Raw genomic sequence first — 25,137 nt, forward strand, 5'->3', positions numbered from 1 at the left:
GGGCAGATATCACACAGCGCTTTGAAAATATATCACTTACAGAGCATTATTCACAATATGCCCCTTGCCTGTACAATGCCTTTCCAATTCGCTCTGAAATCTCAGTCAAGAGCTCAGCATGCTCAGGTTTCAGCAACAAAAATGAGCTCTTCTAGCATTCCCACCCCCATCTTTGTACAGCTCTCCCCCTCCCACCTCTGGCTGTCTCTCCCAGAGACTCTTGTTTATTCCTCCCCTCAGGCTGTAAGATTGGAGCCTGGGCCTGCCATGAAAGAGCGCACACAAAACAAGAGAAGATTAAAGGACAGAGAGATATAAGGAGTGCATCTGACCAAACCATCTGTGCTACTCAAAACCATTTTTTTTACCCTACACTTACATGCAGAGGTGTAAGAACCGCAGTGCAGGCAACCACATATATAGGAAGCAGCAACATAAATACAAACTATGAGGGTTTATTTATGGATTCAGACATAGAGGCTGCAAAGTATACAATGAGTTCAGCGAGAACAAACTAGAAGTACAATTGCCCGGCATAGAACCTTTTGACAAATACCACAAAACCAACTTCAAATCCAGTGTAGCTCTTCCCCCAGTTTAGATGCAATCTACTGGAATGGATGAATAACAAATACTGCAGATTTATGCAGTTGTATTTAGGGAGGGAGAAATGATATTTCTAATACAAATTTATGCGCTTGACTGAGCTGAACGAAAAATGCAAATGGCATACTTCTGGAAGGACACAATCTAGCTAATGCATATTCTTCAAAATCTGCATTTAACATTTTTTTGGGCTTATAGAAAACAATATGGAATGCACTGTGGAGATCATTTATAAAAGAAAAGAGATCATGTATTCACATACTCACACATAATATAAAAATTGAAAATGACTGGTGTGAAATGGTCTGGCCCTTAAGTGTGTGCAAAATAATGATCATGCAGTAGGTTATGTGCAAGAAGGGTTTGTGTCTGAAAGCAAGGTTGTGGACTCACAGCATATATATGAAGAAAAACCTATATATTATGATATATATATATAGTTGTGGTCAGAATTATTAGCAAAGAAGACTGAAAGAAGGCTGTGAAAATAAATCTGCATTGCTTGACCTTTTGAAAGGTCAAAAAAATCACAAAAAAACAATTGAAAGTGGGGGATCACATTATGAAATAAACGTTTTTCTCCGATACATGTTGGGCACAATTATTATTACTCCTAGAAATTCTTATGAGTAAAATATTTCTTAAGTATATTCCCATTTATATTCCCATTTTTAGAACACCAGCATGAAATTGTCCTGCCGACTTCCTGTTTCACATGAGTATAAATATCAAGTAATACGAAGTCCAAATTCCCCTAATCATCCATCACAATGAGAAAAAACAAAAATGAACCAAAAAAAACAAGATGGGTTTAAAGAGATACACAGAGATAAAAGTACCCATTGCCAACAGTTAAATATACTGCTGGATCTTTAATGTTGTGGGTCTGTTATCTGCCGGAGGTCCTAGAAATCTTGTTTAGACACATGGCATCATGGATTCTATCAAATATCAACAGATAAAAAATCAAAACCTGACTGCCTCTGTTAGAAATCGTACAATGGGCCGTGGTTGGATCTTCATTCAGGACAATGATCCAAAATACAAATAAAAATCAACACAATAATGGGTCACTGAGCACAAAACGAAGTTTCTGCCATGGCCATACCAGTCCCCTGACCTGAACCCTATAGAAAATGAGTGGGGTGAACTAAAGGAATGGTCTCTGATCTCTTGTCAGCTGTTCTCCAAACTCATCAGGCATTATAGGTGAAGACTCAGAGCTGTAACCTTGGCAAATGGAGATTGCAAAAAAGTATTGAATAAAAGGGGGCCAATAATTGTGGCCAACGTTTTGCTTCAATGACAGGTTAGATTTTTGTGATTTTTTTTTTTTTAAATGAACGATCAAAAGGATAAACAAATCAGATTTATTTTCACAGCTGAGTCAGGCTGGGGTTCCAATTATGTATATTTATATAATTCTGAGTGAGTTGCAGCCACAGTCACAAAGATTCTGTAAATAGAATTTAGAGCTATGAGGAACAGATTTTGGTTCTGATTAAGATGATCATGCAAAACTCATTACTTTGAACACACTGGACTGTTTACTCAAAGTAAAGTAAAAAAAAAAGTTTACAAAGTAAAACAAATCCTAGTGTTAAAAGAAATCCAGTCCGAAGCCAGGGTTATATTCCACGCAGACATTTTGACCCAGGTAGGCTGCATTAAGAATCCTTCCATTACTTTTCACATACATTATCAGGTCTAGAGTAGACAGAAGCTCCAGAGCCTCAATTTATATTATAGGCATGACAATCCTGACAGAGCACCAAACAAACTCCACTATGCGTTTTATCACAAGTAAAGCCACGATTCAACAGCCTCCCCTGGTGGATGCAACGAATCATTGAGCCTTTAGAAGTCCGGTGCATTTTAGCGAATCGGTTCACTCGGACAATTCACTGCAATAAACTGATTCAAAACAATGATTCACCGAGACACTACTAGACTCGTCTATCAGCAACGGTTCCAGAAGTAAACAAATGTGAAATACTGCCTTTCTGTTTGTATAATTACATATGTCAAAAGTCTATTGTTTATCATTTCAACATGTCACACTCAGTCACAGCATAGTGTTTTGGTATAGTCCCAAACAGATTCCTTTCAGTCGACTCTAACAGACGAACGAATCATTCATAAGAATCTGTTTTTTTCTGAGCAGAAGTGATCGGAAATGACCATTTTATGGTAAATACGACATATTTCCACTTCATTCAATCCACTGACAGCGATAAAACAGCCCAAAACATACAATTCACATGCATTTCTCTTATGGATGCTCACACTCGACATTCCTACAGAGGAAAGCAGATGTGCTCTGATGTTTCCAGCGGTCTTGGCGTCCCATTGTTCACATTAAATCTGAACATTCATGGATAGTTTTGTGTTTTTACTAAAAAGTACACGTAGACGTTAAATGCAGTTTGTGATGCGGATTGTGATCATGGATTAATACTGAAAATACTGGCCCTCAGCGCGCAGGCGCGGTGGCCAAGTAGTAAGGCGTCGGTCTCGTAAACCGAAGATCGTGGGTTCGAACCCCGTCCGTGCCTTTTAAGTCCACTACAGTCCAACATGGACTCATAATATATGGACTCGATGAACAAAACAGGTTTACCTCAATGTTGTACAGCCCCTTAACGTGTTCACGGTTTACCTCAAGAAGGTGGGAACGAAATAAACGGAGAAATGGGCATCATAAGATTTGTCTGTACCGGGGGTCATCAACTCAACAAACACACCTGAACCAGGTCTTCTAATCACTTTAAGATTTCGGCCAGTTGTGTTGGAGCAGGCTGGAACTTCCCAGAACAGTGGGTTACCAGAAGAGGAGCGTAAGACCATAGCATACATCATGAGAAATCTCACTTATAGACAGTGAACGTTGTATGGTTGATTGGGTGCATTTATAATAATAATAATAATATTATTAATACCTCTATAATCTTGCAGCCCGTAGTACCAGTGTTGAGGAAAGTTACTTTTAAAAGTAATGCATTACAATATTGCGTTACTCCATAAAAAGTAACTAATTAGGCTCGACATCAACGCTGTAATCCTACAGGTTTGATTGCAGATGAATAAATCACGTTTGGACGTCTCCACGTCTGACATATCTGTGCCGTTCAGCGCAGAACAAAAGCGATATAGAACTGCATATACAATAGCATCATTAATGTAATTGAGGTCTTCCGTTCAGCTACATCCCAGTCCTGGATGGGTGCTATGACGGAAATGTATCTATTTAGCTGACAAAGCAAGAAAACTCGGCCATAACGACTCGCGGGTTCTAAGAACATCCCTTCCTAGTTTCTATATTTGGAAATGACTTCTAGGAAAACAGACACTGCTCCATATCCAGTTCCACGTGTTTAACTTCGCTCCCTTTTAAAGCAAAAGAAAAGCATCGAGCAGCAGGACGCTCGCATGTGAGCGATTCTACATACTGCCACCCACTGATGATCATTAATAGACTGGAGAATGTCGGCAAGGAATTTAGCGCACAATTGGCGTGTGTTGCTGAAAATGGCATCTCCCCCTGCACGGCCCCTGCTTACCTAGTAGCGTGACCATGAAGCAATGAACGAGCAGAGAGTCCTTACCATGCACAGAGTCAGTCTGCAGCTCTAGACGCTTGCTCATCTCACCAGCAGGAGCACGTAAAGAAACAAGATCTCATTCAAATCAGCCAGATGTTTCTTTCAATCCCACAGTGCTTCTTTATTCAATCGAGGTAAGTTTCAATCGATATTACATGTTTTCAATGGCAGGTGTGACCGAGATTGGGGCAGAATACTTATTCATTCCACTGATTATGTCATAGTAGACATTCTGCGAACCTTTGCGATGGGAATTTGCGTTTGAATTTAACAGGGACGTATAGGGATGTGTCTTTTAAAGCAACAGCATGGCATTTTAGGTGCATCTTGCTCCTTTTCGCGGATGTTGCTTCCCGACAGAGGCAGACAGATTGTGTCTGAGAGAGTACCTGAACTCTCTAGGGAGTCGAACACACTGTCTGGGACTCAACTGACGCCTAATTGTCTCCTAACAAAAGCCCGTAATAAGTCGGATAGCGTTTTAATAACGCTTTCTAATGTCTTCCTCAAATCATACGCTTGAAAAGTTCACGTGATCGATTTTTGTAGCCACTGTATTATGTTAGTGCATATGTGTAACATTTTTCACTTGGAGCCATGGCGGAAGAAGGTCACTTTGCTGTGATTTGTGATGAAATGCCTTAGAAACAAGCCTAAAAATGTCAAATGAATGAGCATGCATGGCATTTGCCATATTCAGCTCAATCCAAGTTTATTTGTGTAGCACGTTTCACAGTACAAAGCAGCTTGACAGAAAATGCACATGTTTCAGTCTTACAATCAGGAAGTATTCTGTCATCAGTCAGAGATCCAAATAATGCCTATATGGCTATAAGATAATACAAGTTATGTGCTTGGTTAAAAAAATAAATAAGTAAAATAAAATGTGGTTAATATTAGTCATATCAAGGAAATGCTCAGAGGCTGTTGTATATCATATTATAGAGGGAATGAATGCTTTAGTCATAACTGTGGTAAATATATTTAGTCATATTATTATCTGTCAGTGTTTAAATATATATGCATTGTGATTTCAGTGACGGGACTTTGGGGGCAAGATGAGTTTTGATCTCAGTCCAACTGGCCCGCAAAGTCCCACTTCTGGGACTCACTCTAACAGCGTGGCAAGAGTACATAGTTAAACTTAAAGTAGTTCTTTCTCAAACAACTGTATCGGTAACAGGTACTTAATTTAATATGATTACATCATGTTGACATGTTTGTGCCCGATTGTGAGGCAAATGGTTTTATTGCGTAAAAGTTGTGCATAAACTTGTTCAGTCATACACTATACCACTTCTATAAGGGAGTTTCCGCAGCGATTGCATAAAATACATTTTTTTGGTTTCCCCAAGAATCTTTCAGTGAGCAATTCTTAAAAGAACCATTCATTTCTTAAGGCAAAGAATATTTGAATAATCTAAAGAACCCTTTTCCAGTGTGATGGAAAGGTTCCATGAACGTTAAAGGTTCTTCATGGGAACCAGTGTCACAAAATCAACACACTGTTGCAAAAGCATATGATCCGAATTTGCACTAGAGTCTAAATGTAATGCCGCAGGGAGAATGAGGGGCTTTTGGGGGCACTTGTGTTTCAGTTTCACCATCATAATGCCCCTAAAAATCCTTATTGCTCTTGCACTGATCACCATTTATATTTTAGATATTTTCATGCATATGTTATGAATGCGTAGTCTGCTCTTATTGCAGATGAATTTTGCTTTAGGCAAGCTAAAGGAGTTGTGTGTTCCAAGGACTGACCACCACAGCCTGCCTACACTTACGTATGTTACATTAAATGGACATTGCTAATACCACCAGTCCCATTCATTTGGGAATATCGCACATTATGTTTGGTGCTCAGTTATGTTGTGCTGCACTGAAGACAGCTCACTAAATGCATCTGCTGCATCAAGCGTTCTGTCATCCATCTGATGGTGGAAAGAATCTGGTTTCATTCTCAGTCTCCATTTTATGTCAGGCACAGTTTGATCTTCTTGCTGAAATATATAGAATGTGTCTGTCCCCTGCGGGCCGCTCAAACAGACAGAACAGACAAGCACCAAAGGAATTTCTACAGTCCGAGTAAATTCGCAGCTCCATAGAAATCATTTGTCTGTCGTTACAAAGAATGCTGGTCATAAATGGATAGGAGTTTGACACTCAACAGGGGCCATTCACGTCAATCATGATTTAATTATGAGACGCTGCCCAAAGCTATATTGCTGACAAGAATAAATGAAATTTGGAGTATTATACACTGCTATGTGCTTTATGTAAACAATACAGGCATTTTCTGACAAGGGGCAACAACAAAAGGAATGATCATTAAAAACAGTAGAAAAAGCCATAGAAACTTTCGTTAATGTGTCTTGGTGATCTTTTAGTGCACTCTAAAACATAGCATGCCATGTTATTATAAGAACAAGGGGTCTATTGCTAGTTGAGGGAACAGGATGTGATTCCAAGAATGTGAAGAGCCTAATGCCACATGTTAGTAAGGGATAGTTTTGTTATGACTTGCCAAAGTGCAATACTTGAGATTATTGAGTAGTAAACTTTCACATACTCTGTGATTATTTTTAGTCATCTTTAATAGAATTAAATGGCCTATTGTTCATAATCACTATAGTAACAATACATTTGCAGGCATTTTGGCTTGCATTCTGGCTTTAAAATCTCGGGGCACTGGGCACAAGTCCTGCTGGAATTAGCTGTGGTGCTTTCTCTGTTCTGTGGCTCTGTTATGGCTCAACTCATGGTAATAGGAGAAGGGAGAGTTTCAGATGGGAAAGTAATTATTGACACCCCACTGAGCCAACAGTTCATCCTTCCTCACTGAACTCACTTCACATGACAGAGTTGTGATGCCTGTACTGTAATAGATTTTAGTGACACATTTGCGTATGTTAATGTTTATTGATATACAGTGGGTATGGAAAGTATTCAGACCCCCTTAAATTTTTCACTCTTTGTTATATTGCAGCCATTTGCTAAAATCATTTAAGTTAATTTTTTTTCCTCATTAATGTACACACAGCACACCATATTGACAGAAAAACACAGAATTGTTGACATTTTTGCAGATTTATTAAAAAAGAAAAACTGAAATATCACATGGTCCTAAGTATTCAGACCCTTTGCTCAGTATTTAGTAGAAGCACCCTTTTGATCGAATACAGCCATGAGTCTTTTTGGGAAAGAGGCAACAAGTTTTTCACACCTGGATTTGGGAATCCTCTGCCATTCCTCCTTGCAGAGCCTCTCCAGTTCATAGGAAAGCAAACAGTCTGAGCAACACGTGCTTTCCAGCCACTTTCAAAGAAAACTCTTTTAAATGAGATCTTAAAAACGCCAAACAAGTTCTCACTTAAAATATTTTGACTCTCTAAACAAGCATAGTGTTGTATTTCTTGCTAAGTCACTTGCTTATTGTTCCTTTTGACGTCATTAAAGCCTCTGAATCAGTTTTAAAGAATGCACTGGAGAGCCATTTGTGCTGAGTTGGCAGTTCACATTAACAGTTTTACATGAAATGGTTTGTGTTGTCAAAAACCCCATGTAGAATCTTGCCCCGACAAAAAGAGTCCTCATGCTCATTAAAGGAAGAGTTCACCCCAAAAAATGAAAATTTAGTAAAATGTACTCACTCTCATTCAAGATGTATTGTAGATGAGTTTGTATCTTCACTGAAACAGATGTAGAGAAATTGTATGTCATGTGCTCACCAATGGATCCTCTGCAGTGAATGGGTGCCGTCAGAATGAGACTCCAAACAGCTGATAAAAACATCACAATAATCCACAAGTTATGTAAGTAATCCACAAGCTGCATGTTTGAAATAAACAAATCTGCCATTAAGACGTTATTAACCTAAAACTATTGATTTTTCCGTTCTGCTGGTTCGTCTGGTCAGAGGAGAACTGGCCCCCCGACTGAGCCTGGTTTCTCCCAAGGTTTTTTCTCCATTCTGTCACCGATGGAGTTTTGGTTCCTTGCCGCTGTCGCCTCTGGCTTGCTTAGTTGGGGACACTTCATTTCCAGCGTTATCGTTGACATAATTGCAAAGATATTATTTAAACTGAGCTGGATGTTGACATCACTGAATTCAATGATGAACTGTCTTTAACTGAAAAATGAGTGTTTACTATTGTCATTTTGCATTATTGACACTATTTTCCTAATTAATGCTGTTCAGTTGCTTTGTCACAATCTGTATTGTTAAAAGCGCTATATAAATAAAGGTGACTTGACTTGACTTAAAACTGTTGCTTCCGGCTAAAATATGAGTCCTCTATCCATTATATTACTTTCTTCAGTGAAAAAGTCACCTCGTCTGAATCAGGAGAGAAATATGCACAGATCAAGCACTGTTTACAAGTCAAAACAGTATGTCAGTGGATTTTGATATGAGACAACAAAAGATGATGCCTAAAATTTACATTTTAAAGTTTTTAAAATTGTATTAAAGATGGGTTTGTTATTCTTACAAACACACAGCTTTTTCATTTTTTTTAAGGACTGAAGTCATGTGGATGACTTGTGGATCATTGTGATGTTTTTATCAGCTGTTTGGACTCGGCACCCATTCACTGCAGATGATCTACTGGTGAGCAAGTGATGTAATGCTAAATTTCTCCAAAACTCTTCTGATGTTTGGGCTTGTTTTATATATTGTACACAAATTAAATTTAGCAGTAAAGTTAGTGTTTCTGTATAAAGCTGTCATTACTGTCAGCGTACATAATTTTATAACATAAGAAAAGCCCATTATATCTAATTATAAACTAAGCCGTTATGTTAGCTTTATTTATAACAGATCAAAAACTGATTAAAAGATCTTATCGTTTGCTCAAATAAGTGAACCTCTTGAGAAATGGTTGGAGCATAATGTGAGTGAGAACACAGCTTGTGCCTCCTGAGTGTTATTCCATGTTTTTTTTAATTATGCTCATCTTGCATGTCTCAAGTCAGACGAATCAAACAAAAAAAGTTTGGAAACAGGCAGCAAAAATGGTTTCTCTCTTCTGTAATCTACATCTTTCACCCTTTCCTCGGGGTAAAGCCGCAGACTCATACCAAACATTTTTTAAATAAAATATGTTTTATAAACATCACCTGCCTAATTTCAGTGCTTTCAAGGTATTTAATTGAATGGATTAATAATGTGATGGGCCGTATAAAAAGAATATGATTTTAACATTTACATAAGAATGATGTCATCTTTTCATTGTATGTCAGTCTAAATCAGTACAGTGTGTTTGTTAACAAAATAACAAGCACTGTGAGGTTTAGACAAATTGGACTGAATCCATTGGGAAATAAACTTGTCTAGAAACGATGAGCTGAGAATGCAATTATTACAGTTTAAAAACTAATGTAAACAACCAAATCATCAATATGGCTCACAATAGGCCTATAAAACGTGTTTGTTTTATACAGTTCATACAGTGCATTGCAAAGGCCCTCAATCAGCAGCCATAATTAGAGAAGTAATTCATGCGTGCCACTTTCTTCATAAAAAGACCTTTCATAAACGAGAAACACTTAAAGGGTTAGTTCACCCAAAAATGAAAATTCTGTCATTAATTACTCACCCTCATGTCGTTCTAACCCCGTAAGACCTCCGTTCATCTTCGAAACACAAATTAAGATATTTTTGATGAATTCTGAGAGCTCTCTGACCCTCCCATAGACCGCAATGTAATTACCACGATCAAGGTCCAGAAACGTAGCAAGGAGATCGGTAAAATAATCCATGTGACATCAGGGGTTCAACCATAATATTATGAAGCTACGAGAAAGAATGTACGCAAAGAGGGCGCCACCAGCTGAAGGGGCGCCAATGAGCGCACGTACTGGCACTTTTAGCAGGGTTGTGATAAAGAGTGGCATGGTCACCCTGAAATATGACTGACGCCCCCACTGGATCCCCCAACATTATTGGGCTAGAGCAGTGTTTTCCAACCGGGGTGCCATCTGTTGAGAGCAGGGGTGCCGTAAAAATATATTTTTAAATTGCTAAAATGTTAATAAAAGCAGCTATTATATAATATCCATTTCTGATGTCGCCAATAATTAGAGATGCACTGAAATTCCGGCTACCGAAAATTAGTTCACCCTCAGGTTTCCCTTTCACGTGGTGTGCGTATTATCCCGCTCCATGCGTGTGTGTGCTCCGCTCAGTTGCTCACGGCCCATGTGAGTGCTCCACTCATATACTGTTCATGCTCATCGGAACAACAAAGTCCACTCAAAAATCAAGCTGACAGGAAACATCTATGTAGTACAGGATTGTTTCTGTTTGCAATAGCCCTACTGTGCTGTAACAAGGTGTGGTAAATGGGCAACTCTGGTAACGCTGCCCTCTTTCATTGATCTGCTAACCGTTATGCTCACGTGTCCTCTGATAATAATAGCTTTCTAGGATTAAACATTATATGGATAATTGGTAAAAAAAATTAAATCTCTTAATAGCCCTACTGTGTGTTAGACCTACCTGAAAAACTAAAAAGCAATTTATTTCATTCGTAGGCCTGTCGTTATTTTTTATTTGTGCTGTCATTAGTAATTTCTTTATTTGTTCTTATTTTATTATTAACTGCTTAGCCTCCTTGTCATTTTTTATTCAGTTCAAAGTTTTAAATCAAGCTATCTCGTGCTACTGCAACAAAATTACCCAAAAATACACTTATTGAGCAAAACTTTGTTTAATTACCATTATAACTAGCTATCTCGCAATGTTTACATATGAATAAAAGCCTACATTAAAATCTGTCATATAAATTGGTCTCTTCATTAGAAATTAGCCTACTGATTGCCACCATTGATGGACAAATGTTTTTAATAATATTAAAAATATCTGTATGACGTTATATTTTGCAGCTCTTCCCTGCTGTACCGAATATCTATACTTTTCAAAGTATCATATCAAAGTTAGAAATTCAAATATTGTGACAAAATAAATTTTGTAGGGTGCCACAAATTTGTTAAAATTTCCAAAGGGTGCTGCCACTAAAGAAAGGTTGGGAAACACTGGGCTAGAGTACTGTCAATCTGACGATGCCTGTACACTCTTAAAAATAAAGGTGCTTCAAAAGGTTCCTCAATCAATGCCACAGAAGAACAATTTTTGGTTCCACAAAGAACCATTCAGTCAAAGGGTATTTAAAGAACCATCTCTTTCTTACCTTTTTATAATCTGAAGAACCTTCTTTCGCCACAAAGAACCTTTTGTGAAACAGAAAGGTTCTTCAGATGTTAAAGGTTCTTTATGGAACCATTTAGACAAAAAGGTTCTTCTATGGCATCGTGAAGCACCTTTATTTTTAAGAGTGTATGCCACTAGATCAGAGTGCTGCCTGATTGTTGCAAAGTTTGCATTTGGAGCGCTCAACAACACCATTAGATCAGTGGGCTCTGTCAGTGCTTTGGCAAGATAACACTTTTTTTTGCTATGCAATAAAGCTAAGTTCAAAGGCCAATTTAAAATATTGGTACAGTAAATAAAGTGCACAAAATCAGTATTTTGTTTAGGCAGTATTTGTGGCACTTTTGTGGCACATTTGTCCAAATGTTTGTTGCAGATTTGTCCAAAAGGTGTGCGTTTTTTGCGCCAATGCATTGTTAAAGGATCAGCATGTCATGTAATATCACAATGATATTACAGATACTAAATTGTGCAAAATGTTTATCTTAACAGTCAATTTACAAATAATGCATTCAGATTTGTGGAACTCAATGCACTGAATCTCCACAAATTAGTGTCGTTACTATGACAACCAATTTGAATGTGACAAGCAACTGGTGTCTGAAAAGAATTATATATATATATATCTCCTTGCTACGTTTCTGGACCTTGATCGTGGTAATTACATTGCTGTCTATGGGAGGGTCAGAGAGCTCTCAGAATTCATCAAAAATATCTTAATTTGTGTTCCGAAGATGAACGGAGGTCTTACGGGTTTAGAACAACATGAGCATGAGTAATTATTGACAGAATTTTCATTTTTGGGTGAACTAGCCCTTTAATTTGCTGGGTAGGAAATATCACACCATTAAATATGGCTACAGTGCTCGTTACAGTGCTTGTAAATGCCAATAGGTATATCTTAAACGTCAAGACGTAAGCATGCAATAATTCTTCTGCTGGTGCACCAAGGGGTTTGTAGAAACACCATCCCATGCAATGATTCTCACAGGTGTCAGCAGGGTAAGATATATAAGAAAATCACACGTGACTGTTTCACCCTTGCGCAATGCAAGAGGAATATGTTTACCGTTTCTTGCCCTACAGTTATATTTAGAAATCAACAGAAAACAGGGCGCATGTCATTATAGAGCGCGTCAAATCATGTGGATTAAGCTGAGGATTAATCCACAGTTTAAGCCTTTCAACTTCACATTGATGTAATTTTGCTGATCATTTCAAATATCGTTAACTGGTGTATCTGGTATCTCTTAGATATCCTTAAACAAAAGGTTGGGTTATCCTTTTGTTTAAAAAAATGTGTTGTTTATATTGTTTAAATCCTGTGTTATATCACACAGAATATACAGTATATAGAATTATTACATCGTCTTCAATTTACAGATACTGTGAACACATCATGTGAAAGCAGTAGTTTTTGTTGCCACTTTGGAATTGATCTATTCGCAGTAGTCATGTTTCATTTATTTCTCTGAGCGAATGTGTCCACTGTCTGGTAATGGGGGATTGCCAAGATAAATCATGTAGTATTCAGCTAGTCATATGATCTTGATCATGACCCTGTGAGGCAGTCTGCTCAGTGTAAAATAAAATAGCTTTTTTTGGCCGCTGATATGACTGCAGTCTTCATGAGTGGACATCATTTTAAACGTATTTTTCAAAAGTAGATCGGAAGATATTGATCCCGTGTGAGAAACTGTGGTGCATTAGACAAAAAGAAAAGTTCACATTTTAAACAAGATAGACAATTTATACAGATAGGCTAATATTAATTCTTGAGGTGACTTTTTAATCAGAAGACAATAAACACTCTGAGTCTGCTTTAATCAAAAATTTGTACACTTAATTTTTTAGTTTTGACTAATTCTGCCTGTTTTCACTCTCATAGATAATGTTAGACCTCAGAGAGAAAATAGACAATTTTACACATTAAAAATGATCTTCAAATTGTCAGACTGACTTTTCCAGTAAATTACTTTTATCTGCTGTTCACACAATCAACATCTTCATCTGCCTGGCTGATGAGAAGTGCTTTAGTATCTGTCCAATTTGACATCAATTTTTGACTTCCTAATGATAGCCATAAGGGGCCGATCACACGGTTTTGCCTTTAAAAAACACACAATAGTATCTGAATGCAGAGCTCCAGCTCTGATGAATGGAAAAGAATGTGGGATCTCTTTTTAAAAACGTGAAACGTATGGCGCCACGGTAAAAGACACCGGTCTACCATGTTTACAGACAATAACAGTCTGTTTATTATAAGCGTGAGCTGCAGTTTTGTCGTCTGCTGCTTTAAAGAGAGTTCATCCACAAATTAAAATGCCATCATTTACTAACCCTTATTTTGTTCCAAACCTGTATGAGTTTCATTCATCATCCATCAAATACTTGACTTTAGCCATTGACTTCCATAGACATGAGGGTGAATAAATGAGGACAGAATTTACATTTTTTATTTGAAAGGGTTGTTTTTTTCCTGAATCAGACTTCTGATTCTAAATTCTAATTCTTCTAATTCTGATTCTAAACAGCACATCGGCAATACTGAATACTGAAGTCTGTACACACATCCTTATTGCAGAAATTAAAAAATTTGAGTATACAATGCTACACATTACTTAATCAAAACAGCTTTGCTAAAGCTATGCGGATTTGAAAATAGTGACACTGCCATCTCGCTACTGAGAAACAGCTGAACTAACAGCTTTGCCACTGTTAACGACATTACTGCATAGTGATACATCTTCTGTGTTTTTACTGTCTTGTTTGTTGACCACTGTTGTTAGCAAGCCCAAAAGTAGAGTTTACCACCGCAGCAGAGATTTCATGACGATTAACAGTACAAAAGTTTAAAGACCTGTGTTTACAAAATAATTATCTCTCGCCAAACATGCTATCAAAGTTGTCTTGCCATCTGGTGCACATTTAAAAGAGATTACAGACCTGACAGTACTGGTTTTGTTGTTTTGATTTGCCAGTGGGCTCAGTAATGGATCATGCTCTTTGGCTTTCTACGCTGTCTTTGTGGTTATCACGAGCTCATCACACACTGGCTACATGCTCCTCTGATACAGTAAATTGGCTTCTGACTGCTGCTGCAAACATCTTATTTCTCAGCACTCTTAAAATCAAGATTCCAAAGGGAGTTTTCACAGCGATGGCATATGCGACCCTGGACCACAAAACCAGTCTTAAGTGTCAAATTAAAAAAATAAATATTTATTCATCATCCGAAAGCTGAATAAATAAGCTTCCCATTGATGTGTGGTTTGTTAGGATAGAACAATATTTGGCTGAGATACAACTATTTGAAAATCTGGAATCTTGAGGGTGCAAAAAAAATCTAAATACTGAGAAAATCGCCTTTAAAGTTGTTCAAATGAAGTTCTTAGCAATGCATATTACTTATCAAAAATTAAGTTTTAATATATTTACAGTAGGAAATTTACAAAATATCTTCACGGAACATGATCTTTACTTAATATCCTAATGATTTTTGGCATAAAAGAAAAATCTATAATTTTGACTCATACAATGTATTTTTGGCTATTGCTACAAATATACCCCAGCGACGTAAGACTGGTTTTGTGGTCCAGGGTCATATATAAGAACCATTTTTTTGGATTCCTGAAGAACCTTTTAGTGAACCGTTCTTAAAAGATTTTTTTTCTTAGTGTGAAGAACTTTTTAATAATCTAAAGAACATTTTTTTAAACTATTAAGAACACCTTGTCCAATAGAAAGTTTCCATGGATGTTCCATGATTGCCAATAAAGAACCGTTATTTTAAAGAGTGTGCAGTAAATGTTATTCACAATGGATCATGAATGCAATATCGATATTAAAGGAGTATTCCAGGTTCAGTACAATCTACAGCATTCATGACATGTTTATTACCATTTTTCCTTCCCCCCCCCACCACAAAAAAAAAAATCTACACTGACACACTTATAATGGGAAATGAAAAATAAAAATATAGATTGAACTTAATAGGATAGTTCACCTAAAACTAAACATTCTGTCGTCATTTACTCGCCCTCATTTAGTTCTAAATCTGCATGAGGAATATAAGACATCTTGAGAAATATCTCATTGCTTATTTTTGTCTTTACAATAGAAGTCAATGGCCACTAAAACAGTTTGGTTCCCTAAATGTTTCTAAATATCTTCTTTTAGAAGACAGAAAGTCATATGGATAAGACATGAGGCTAAGTAAATGAATTTTCATTTTTGGATGGACTATTCCTTTAACTTGAACTATTCTTTTAAAGACATTTCATAATGCAGTGGTGAAAATGGCATCTGGACCGAGCTCCTCACCTCCTAATATTACACAAAGAAACACATGTCAACTACAGTGCAAGTTATCTAATGAGAGGTGTTTTTGTTTAGAGGGGGTGAGGAAAATGCTGACTGACTCTATTGTCGATGAATGCCTTGCAAGGCTTAAATTTTATGATCCATGCATCCTCTTCCTGCAGGGGTATTACCGCGTGGCAAACCATTAGTCTGCATTCTTTGTATCTGTAATGCTCCTGTTGTGTGGGAGAGGAGCGTAGCCATGCTGTCATGAGTCATGGGGTCAGGGAGAAGCAAGATAGAGACACACACACACATACATTAGACAAAGCTCTCTAGCAGTTCAGCTCTTAACTGAAACCACATGCCACCCCCTCACAGCCAAACCAAATGAATGAATGTCTATTCTGAATAAAAGCTGAGCCCAGCTTCATGCATTAAGGTGACTGGCAGTCATCTGATATTCATTTGTTAGCATGCTTGTCTCACCGCTGCCATTTTTCTTGTTTGCGTTCGCAGCGAGGAGCTGTTGTATGTCTTTGGGTTTTGGGGGAAACTCGCTGTGATGATTCCCAAGTGGTAGTCCTTGAAGATTTACTTCCTGTGTGCTCTTGTGGCTGCTGTGTCTTGGGCCTTTTTCAAGGGGAAATGAGAAAGGAAGCCAGTGCACATGGCTTTTATTTCTGAGTCACATCTTTAGTGTTTCTGCCCACCAAATGGATTTATAGTTTCAAAGTGAAGGACAAGATGCACATAAAATTACATGACAGTGTGTGCAACATCTGTAAAGACAGCGGGCAGTTATGGATCAGTGGTACCGCTTCCCTATCTTTCATTTACATGTTTATGTGACAAGGCCAGGGAAGAGTTTGTAGACTGAAACAGATGAGACAGGTTACGACTTGAGTCACTGCTCCCAGAGAAACAGCCCGTTTGAGAAAAAAGATTCATTGTATGCTACAAGTCCAGACATTTCTTTCGTCAGTCAAATCAAAAGAAAGTATCGATCACAGATCCATGCCATTTTCACATACCCATCTATCTATCTATCTGTCTATCTGTCTGGCTGTCTATCTGTCTGGCTGTCTGGCTAGCTGTAGCTGTCTGTCCATCTCATTCAACACATTGATTATTGAATACTACTGGAATCAGTATTTGCAGTATTGATGAAATATAATCTAACCATAAAAAATAATAAAAAACACAACAGCACAATAAAACGTTAACTGCAGTATTTCTTTCACTTCTTAACTGGCTTAATTTAAAAGGCAAAACAAAGATTGACAACTGTAAACAACTGAAAACATGGTTCTGAAAAGAAGTACATGTGACCATAGAAAAAGAATGATGATGAAGTATTACCTCCATAGGTAATCTAATCCAATTGGTTCACGTTCCACGTAATCAATTTCGTTATCCTGAAACTTTCATGATCTGAATATTGTTGGCCAGTTTCCATAAAACTATGCATTAGGAATAATGCAACGGTGCAGCCTTTTGAGCAGTTGTTTCAATTGATGGGTAGATCATTGCAATGAAATGAATAAACAGTCAAATTGTATTTTGAAATGGTAACACTTGAATGTTGTGTCAACAGGTGATTTTAGTTCAATTTAAAAATTGTCTTATGTTTATATGTATTGTGTCTAAGCAATGGTAAAAAGTGTTGATATTAGAAAAAATGACAAAGTTTCTGATATTAATGCCAAGGCGATTGTGTAAAAAACCTGTAATAGATACCCTACATATAGAGATATTATTATTCAAAAATGATTTTATACAAAATAACAAAAACAAACCTCATTAAGTAAAGAAAACCATAACAATTCGCTACTCCTGTTGTGAAAGAGTCAGTCTTTTAGTTTATCAGCAAAATTAGAAAATCAGTTCTGAATGCCACTTCGAGCTTTCTAGTGTTTTTGGTGAAGAACTTGTTTCCAACGGTCATTTGTGGCAAAGAGGCAACAGTCAATTGAATAAAAGCTCATTTAGTAAATGAACTGGCGTCTCTAAACTGGCAGTATAATGTTGGATCAGTAGTGCACCAAAACAAACTTTCATCCATACAGACCATTCAAAGTCTAATAGTTTGAACAAAATGGATGTGAAACACCCATGAAAAAAATATTGAAATATTGACTTTACTGGCAAATAGTCACAGAAAACCAGAAATGCTAACTAATGTCATAAGACTAGGTCAGCTGAGCTGATACAACACAATCTACACTCACAGCGCTGTTACTTGAATTCAGAGGTTCCAGGACCAAAAAAAAAAAAAGGCTAGAGATTCTTTCCTTGCACCAGTTGCCAGGTAGGAGACAGTGAGAGGAGCTCCATATGCTAGCTGTGATCTCCAGAGACTTCAATTAGATCCATATCTCAGGGTGTGAAGCCACTGAAATATACTGTATGCTATCAAGTTACACCAATTAAGCCATGGTCAGCCTTATCGTGTGATCATAATGCTTTCTACACAGCCAAAAGTGGAGTTTAAAGCCCTTTTCTGGAAAGACATGAGGAATGATGTTTTTTTTTTTTTTTTTATTGGGATGAGTAGGCCCTATAGCTAATGCCAAGCTCCAAATAAACCCGCTGATACAACTTGTAGAGCTGTTCGAGTGCAGGCCATTAAACCTTGAAAGTAATTATAAGGCTTGCTATTATGAAGGTGATCATCTAGGCTGGATTACACATGGGAACAAGATTATACAGTACTTTCTGAAGAGAAGCAATTACATCCCTGGTGAAACTATATGTTACAACTTTTATTACATTTCTGTGTAATGCTGGGAATGAGAACAAGGATAAGCATTAGACCTTGAGAAAGGACGCACACCATTTATGAGGAGACTTTTAAGGACACGAGGTGGGTGGGAGCTAGATTTCCTCCTTGGCTTAGAAAAGACAACACAATCTTTGCCAGCTTCAGAATTCCCATCATTCCCTGGATATTAACACATTCAGTTTAGGTAAAGGAAATTGCACACCAGACCAGCTATGGTCATATTCAAAGCTCCAGAATGATCCATTCATCGTGTTTAGTTTGTATGCCGAGTAATAGGCTACTACCTCTTTAATGCTACATTCGTCTATGCATAAACTGTGTATTAAAACTTACTATCTTTTCTTTGGGACTTACAAAGTTATAAGATTAATTATATGAAGGTGTATTTAAAAGTTATTTAAACTGTTTTCACATTGTCCACAACAATATTCAAAAGATCATTGCCTTTTTCTGTTGTTTGTGATTTACTGGATAAGGATTTTATATATATAATTTCTGTGTAATGCTGGGAATGAGAACAAGGATAAGCATTAGACCTTGAGAAAGGACGCACACCATTTATGAGGAGACTTTTAAGGACACGAGGTGGGTGGGAGCTAGATTTCCTCCTTGGCTTAGAAAAGACTACACAATCTTTGTCAGCTTCAGAATTCCCATCATTCCCTGGATATTAACACATTCAGTTTAGGTAAAGGAAATTGCACACCAGACCAGCTATGGTCATATTCAAAGCTCCAGAATGATCCATTCATCGTGTTTAGTTTGTATGCCGAGTAATAGGCTACTACCTCTTTAATGCTACATTCGTCTATGCATAAACTGTGTATTAAAACTTACTATCTTTTCTTTGGGACTTACAAAGTTATAAGATTAATTATATGAAGGTGTATTTAAAAGTTATTTAAACTGTTTTCACATTGTCCACAACAATATTCAAAAGATCATTGCCTTTTTCTGTTGTTTGTGATTTACTGGATAAGGATTTTATATATATATATATATATATATATATTTGTAATTTCTACTTGATTAGATATTTTAGAGCTTGGCATAACTAGAAAATTGTGTTTTCATTATAAAAATGCCCATGGAGATTTTAGTAATTTACATGACTTTTTTTCCAGGTTTAGAAATCACCCTAGTGGGGAAAAAATGTATTTGAAATACATTTATTTTGTGCTAAGTAAATACATTTACATGCTGAGGTCCAACTAAAGATACACTTAAGTATATTTGATTGTGTTAAAGTGGAACTATTGCATATAATTTAGGTACACTTTAAATATTTTGCATTTAAAGATTATTATACAGAGATCATGCAATCCTTATTAATAGTGATATTAAAACACATTTTAGGCATAATATTAAGAAATGTGTATTGTGCAATAAAAAAATACTCCAAATAAATTATAATTTTATATCAGTAAAGTCTTAAGTGATATGTCAATAAATATGCTAATAGATTTGAAGTACTATTTTAAATAAATTATGACATTTTTTTTCACTATAGGGCACACTTCACACTTCCATATGCATAGTTTTTCAAGGCCATATGGGGGGGGGGGCATTGTTAATGAGGGGGATTCAAATGAGAAATATCTTAATGTGAAGTTGTTTTGACTTGTTTTAAGTCAGCCTAAAGCAGGGGTGTCCACACTCTGTCCTGGAGGGCCACTGTTCTGCAGAGTTTAGCTCCAAATTGCCTCAACACTCCTGCCTGGTAAAACCCTGATTAGCTGGTTCAGCTGTGTTTAATTGTTGTTGAAGCTAAACTCTGCAGGACCCCGGCCCTCCAGGACCGAGTGTGGAGACCCCTTTCCTAAAGCAGCTGTATTTTGTGTTTTTTGTGACTTTGGAGCCCCCAACAGTTAAATGTAATTCCATGTCGTAAATATATAACTGTTTTAATTACAGTGGATTGCTGTAGATGTGTATTGGTTGCTGCAGTAAATGAGTATACCTGTACCCGCTTACCAGACTTACATACTCGAACATAAGCTTGAGGCAGAGTGTGGGAAAGAAACTAACGATATTGGCCTTATTGTGAGTCAGTGTATCATCAGAATGATTTTGAAACTGATTTCAAGTTTGAAAAAAAACTTACAGTTGCTTTAAGCACACTATGGAAGTTTGAGGCCCCCTATTGGGCCCTGTGAAAGTGACATTTAATTTAAATGTTGCCTGTTGTCTGTAAAGTGCACAATCAGTATGAAATCTGTGATCATTCATTCATTCATCTTACCAGGGCTAAAGTTTGATGTTTGATAACATTTTGATATTTTATAATAAACTTATTACAATTTCTTTTGGCATAAACAATCGTTTGATTTTTTATTTTTGCATGTAACCGTGTCTTTTTTTGTTTTTTGTTGTTTCATGAGTGAATTTTGATTAAAAAAGCCATTAAATTGACTATTGAAAGATTATGTCAGTTGCATTTATTAGATGGTGTGAATATCAAATTCTATTAAGTTGACTGTGCGCCAGATGCAATAAATTGCTTCTCTGTCTGTTAAGGTGTGAACCAAATGGTCCATACAATCAGAACATCAAAGGCACAGTGTTTCTCAGGAAGTGCCAATCCTGTATGTCTTGCAGATATTTTGCGTATTGTGTCTGCATGCGGAGGTCCTGACAGTACTCTACCTATTGTTTGTGACACATTTACTTTAATAAGCCTACGCTGAGAAACAACTAACCCCACTCTCCCCTGCAGTGCCATTCAGAAAACGCACTGATATCATGACTGAATTTAGCCATATCTAAAAAATTAACAATACTGTGATTATTTTGCACATATTTTAATCCATTCACTTTTGAAAGTCAACTATGCAAATAGAAAATACACATATGTAGAAAATAGAAATCATTTGAACAGAATAAAGTCTGTGATAAACATCAAACATACAATACAAGCTCAAAAAGATTTGTTTACCCAATTTTTAGTAAATGACATTAGTAAATGTTACAGGTAGGATGAACACATCCACAGAGGAAATCTGGCCACAGAGCATATTTTTGGTTGTACGGTGCCTTTCGGAGGCATCTGGCTGCTTCCCTGTCACATCGGCAAAGGATTTTCGCACATCTGTCATTAAGCGAGTCTGTGTTGAAGACATAAATGTAAATTGTTGGCTGTGTAAAATGAGTAGTTTGTATACAGAGTGAAGGAAACCATATTTTAACCATGCATTAAAACCATCACTTTATGCCTCTTCAACAATATACTGAGTGTTTCCTATAGCCCGTTATTGTGTTTACTGCGGGAACAAGATCTTAAAATATCTTGTGGTTTGGTTAAAAACACTGCCTGTGTTTAGCCTGAAGTCTTCCATCTGTTATAATACACACCCTGTATTACTACTACTTCCTGAAGCTGAAGGAAAAGACCAAACAAAACGTTCGTAGTCATATGTTTCCACAAGTTCACTATCCCCTTTTAAGCTTTACTGACTTTTTCTCTTTCTTATTTCGATCCCAGGCTATTGTAATGCAAAACGTGATTCTAAAAGAATGTAAATATGCCTGTTTAATATCTAATGCGAGTCTGTGTTGAAGACATAAATGTAAATTGTTGGCTGTGTAAAATGAGTAGTTTGCATACAGAGTGAAGGAAACCATATTTTAACCATGCATTAAAACCATCACTTTATGCCTCTTCAACAATGTGTTTCCTATAGCCCGTTATTGTGTTTACTGCGGGAACAAGATCTTAAAATATCTTGTGGTTTGGTTAAAAACACTGCCTGTGTTTAGCCTGAAGTCTTCCATCTGTTATAATACACACCCTGTATTACTACTACTTCCTGAAGCTGAAGGAAAAGACCAAACAAAACGTTCGTAGTCATATGTTTCCACAAGTTCACTATCCCCTTTTAAGCTTTACTGACTTTTTCTCTTTCTTATTTCGATCCCAGGCTATTGTAATGCAAAACGTGATTCTAAAAGAATGTAAATATGCCTGTTTAATATCTAAATAACACATCATACCACAGTCAGCCTCCTCTTCTTCGCACGTCCACAGATACCTGTCTGTTTTGGTCTGACAGCCTGCGAATTCTGCATCCCCATAACAGCAGTCATGTTTGTGGCAACACCTAAAGAAGAACAAATGACCTTGAGATCATCTGTAATGAAATGGCACAGAGGACCTAGCCCAGTTCTGTCTGGTTTTGAATTGTTTTCTCATTATGTAACTTATAATTCAAGTAGACTTGCAGAAATACAACGTGATCTCATACATGGAGGGCCGCTGAGAATGTCGGCCAGATAAACTGCTGACTCTGTAAGATTAGATTGAGCAGTCCCTCGGTGGAATGTGGTGGAATAATATTAGCAGTTTTGTTTATTCGTGTTCAACCCGCTGTCCACTTCCGAAGAGTTCTTTCACTGGGAATGGAGATATTGGTCTCTGCATCCTTAACTGAGGTTAAGGGAAATTGTAATTTTGTGTGTGGGAGAGCTGGGAGTAAGACTTTTCCGGATGTCTGAGGGAATGCCACAGAAATGGACACACTTTGACCAAGATGCTTGGAGTAAATTTAATAAGAGCAAATCTACAGATATTTGTAAGTAATGTGGTGTCTTACCAGTCTGCTCTGTCTCTGGGCCACCCTTGACCCCCGAGACCACAGTAACATCCGTACATCGCATAAGTTAAAGCTGATCGTCCCGTGCTGCACTTGATCACGCCAGCTAGTTCCAGCAAACCCCTTTTGCTCCGTGAAGACCTCTGTGGCTGCAGAGAAGCCATACTGACTGAAAAGAGTAAAATGGTGAAAGTGGTGAATGCTGGTGTTCATTGTAATGTGTACAATTTTTCTTTACATTTATATTTATTCCTATAGTAGACATTTAACATTTTTTTTGCTGTATACTTTTAAAAGACTTTTCCATACACTCTTAAAAATAAAGGTGCTTCACGATGCCATAGAAGAACCTTTTTGTCTAAATGGTTCCATAAAGAACCTTTAACATCTGAAGAACCTTTCTGTTTCACAAAAGGTTATTTGTGGTGAAAAAAGTTTCTTCAGATTATAAAAAGGTAAGAAAGAGATGGTTGGAGTAAATTTAATAAGAGCAAATCTACAGATATTTGTAAGTAATGTGGTGTCTTACCAGTCTGCTCTGTCTCTGGGCCACCCTTGACCCCCGAGACCACAGTAACATCCGTACATCGCATAAGTTAAAGCTGATCGTCCCGTGCTGCACTTGATCACGCCAGCTAGTTCCAGCAAACCCCTTTTGCTCCGTGAAGACCTCTGTGGCTGCAGAGAAGCCATACTGACTGAAAAGAGTAAAATGGTGAAAGTGGTGAATGCTGGTGTTCATTGTAATGTGTACAATTTTTCTTTACATTTATATTTATTCCTATAGTAGACATTTAACATTTTTTTTGCTGTATACTTTTAAAAGACTTTTCCATACACTCTTAAAAATAAAGGTGCTTCACGATGCCATAGAAGAACCTTTTTGTCTAAATGGTTCCATAAAGAACCTTTAACATCTGAAGAAGCTTTCTGTTTCACAAAAGGTTCTTTGTGGTGAAAAAAGTTTCTTCAGATTATAAAAAGGTAAGAAAGAGATGGTTCTTTAAAGAACCTTTGACTGAATGGTTCTTTGTGGAACCAAAAATGGTTCTTCTATGGCATCGCTGTGAAGAACCTTTTGAAGCACCTTTATTTTTAAGAGTGTAGTCTCATATATAAAGCTATGGTGTTATGTTACTATATCCCTAAATGTTTTACATTTATAGTCATTTATTGTAACTGTCTGTAAGACTTACGCAACAACTTCAAATCTATTGTCCAGAGTTTCCCAAGGAAAGAATAGGGCCATTTTTCATTCCACTGATGAAGTGTTAGATTCCAGTTTTGTGGGATTTCTTATGGGTCTAAATGACAGGTGTATTTTACTCTTAGTCATAAGTATATATATATTTTAATGATCTGCTTGAATCACTCGGGTAATTTTATTAACTTTTTTTTTTTACCTATGCTGTAAAAAAAATAATTTTCTAAGTTGTAAATTAAACAAACATTATTTAAGCATGTTTTTAAAAAATCAGCCTTTCTACTTCAAAATATCATGTTTAATTTATTGTATTATTTGCCATTTATTTGTAATTATTTGGGAAATTTACCAGCAATTTCTGAGTGAAAATAGTTTCATAAAGTATATTTTCCAGCCAACTTTTGTTCACTCTGCCCCCAATTACATAAAAAAACTATAATAAATAAATAAAGCAAGCTTACGTTTAAACTTTAAAATAAACTTATTCATAGTTTGATTAAAAAATCCATAAAAATAGACCACTGACTGTATTTATAAGAAGGACTTTTTAGGAATATTTACTTATTTAATTGTTTACAGGTGTTTTACGTGTATTTCATTTGTTTTCCACTACTTTAATGTGCATAGCAATAACACAGTAATGTTATGCATACTATTAGCCTATTCAGCGTCAAATGAGACGCATTAATTTACTATTGCTCACACTGTTAAAGAATATGCTTATTGTATTCACGTATGTACATAGTTACTTAATTGCAAATTAAATAAATGTTCAAATCCCATAGAGAAAATACAATATTCAATTGTATATTTGAAAGCATGCCATGATGGCAAATGAC

General features: G+C 36.8%; 1 protein-coding gene and 1 non-coding gene across 2 annotated transcripts; one reads left to right on the forward strand and one right to left on the reverse strand.

The window, feature by feature from the left end:
• Positions 1 to 3,089: 3,089 nt before the first annotated feature.
• trnat-cgu (transfer RNA threonine (anticodon CGU)) lies at positions 3,090 to 3,161 on the forward strand. The gene has a single exon. It is a non-coding gene; the product is annotated as a tRNA-Thr (tRNA).
• Positions 3,162 to 21,460: 18,299 nt separating this feature from the next.
• Positions 21,461 to 23,687, reverse strand: LOC107568924 (group 10 secretory phospholipase A2-like). The gene is made up of 4 exons (XM_016254920.1): positions 23,624 to 23,687; positions 23,095 to 23,296; positions 22,496 to 22,602; positions 21,461 to 21,609 (listed from the first exon to the last, which is right to left on the reverse strand). Exons 1-4 carry the CDS (start codon positions 23,685 to 23,687, stop codon positions 21,461 to 21,463), a joined length of 522 nt encoding a protein of 173 aa, XP_016110406.1.
• Between the last annotated feature and the right edge of the window lie 1,450 nt (positions 23,688 to 25,137).

This window comes from Sinocyclocheilus grahami, unplaced genomic scaffold (genome assembly GCF_001515645.1).
Source record: "Sinocyclocheilus grahami isolate Dianchi unplaced genomic scaffold, SAMN03320097.WGS_v1.1 scaffold1294.1, whole genome shotgun sequence".
Lineage (NCBI taxonomy): Eukaryota > Metazoa > Chordata > Actinopteri > Cypriniformes > Cyprinidae > Sinocyclocheilus > Sinocyclocheilus grahami.

Excerpts from the sequence above, each read along its gene's own strand:
- LOC107568924 (XM_016254920.1), bottom strand. The coding sequence starts at position 23,687 with ATGCGATGTACGGATGTTACTGTGGTCTCGGGGGTCAAGGGTGGCCCA. Across the intron at positions 23,297-23,623 it reads CCCAGAGACAGAGCAGACTG|CATTCACCACTTTCACCATT; the intron begins GTAAGACACCAC and ends AATGAACACCAG. Across the intron at positions 22,603-23,094 it reads CCCAGAGACAGAGCAGACTG|GTGTTGCCACAAACATGACT; the intron begins GTAAGACACCAC and ends GTTCTTCTTTAG.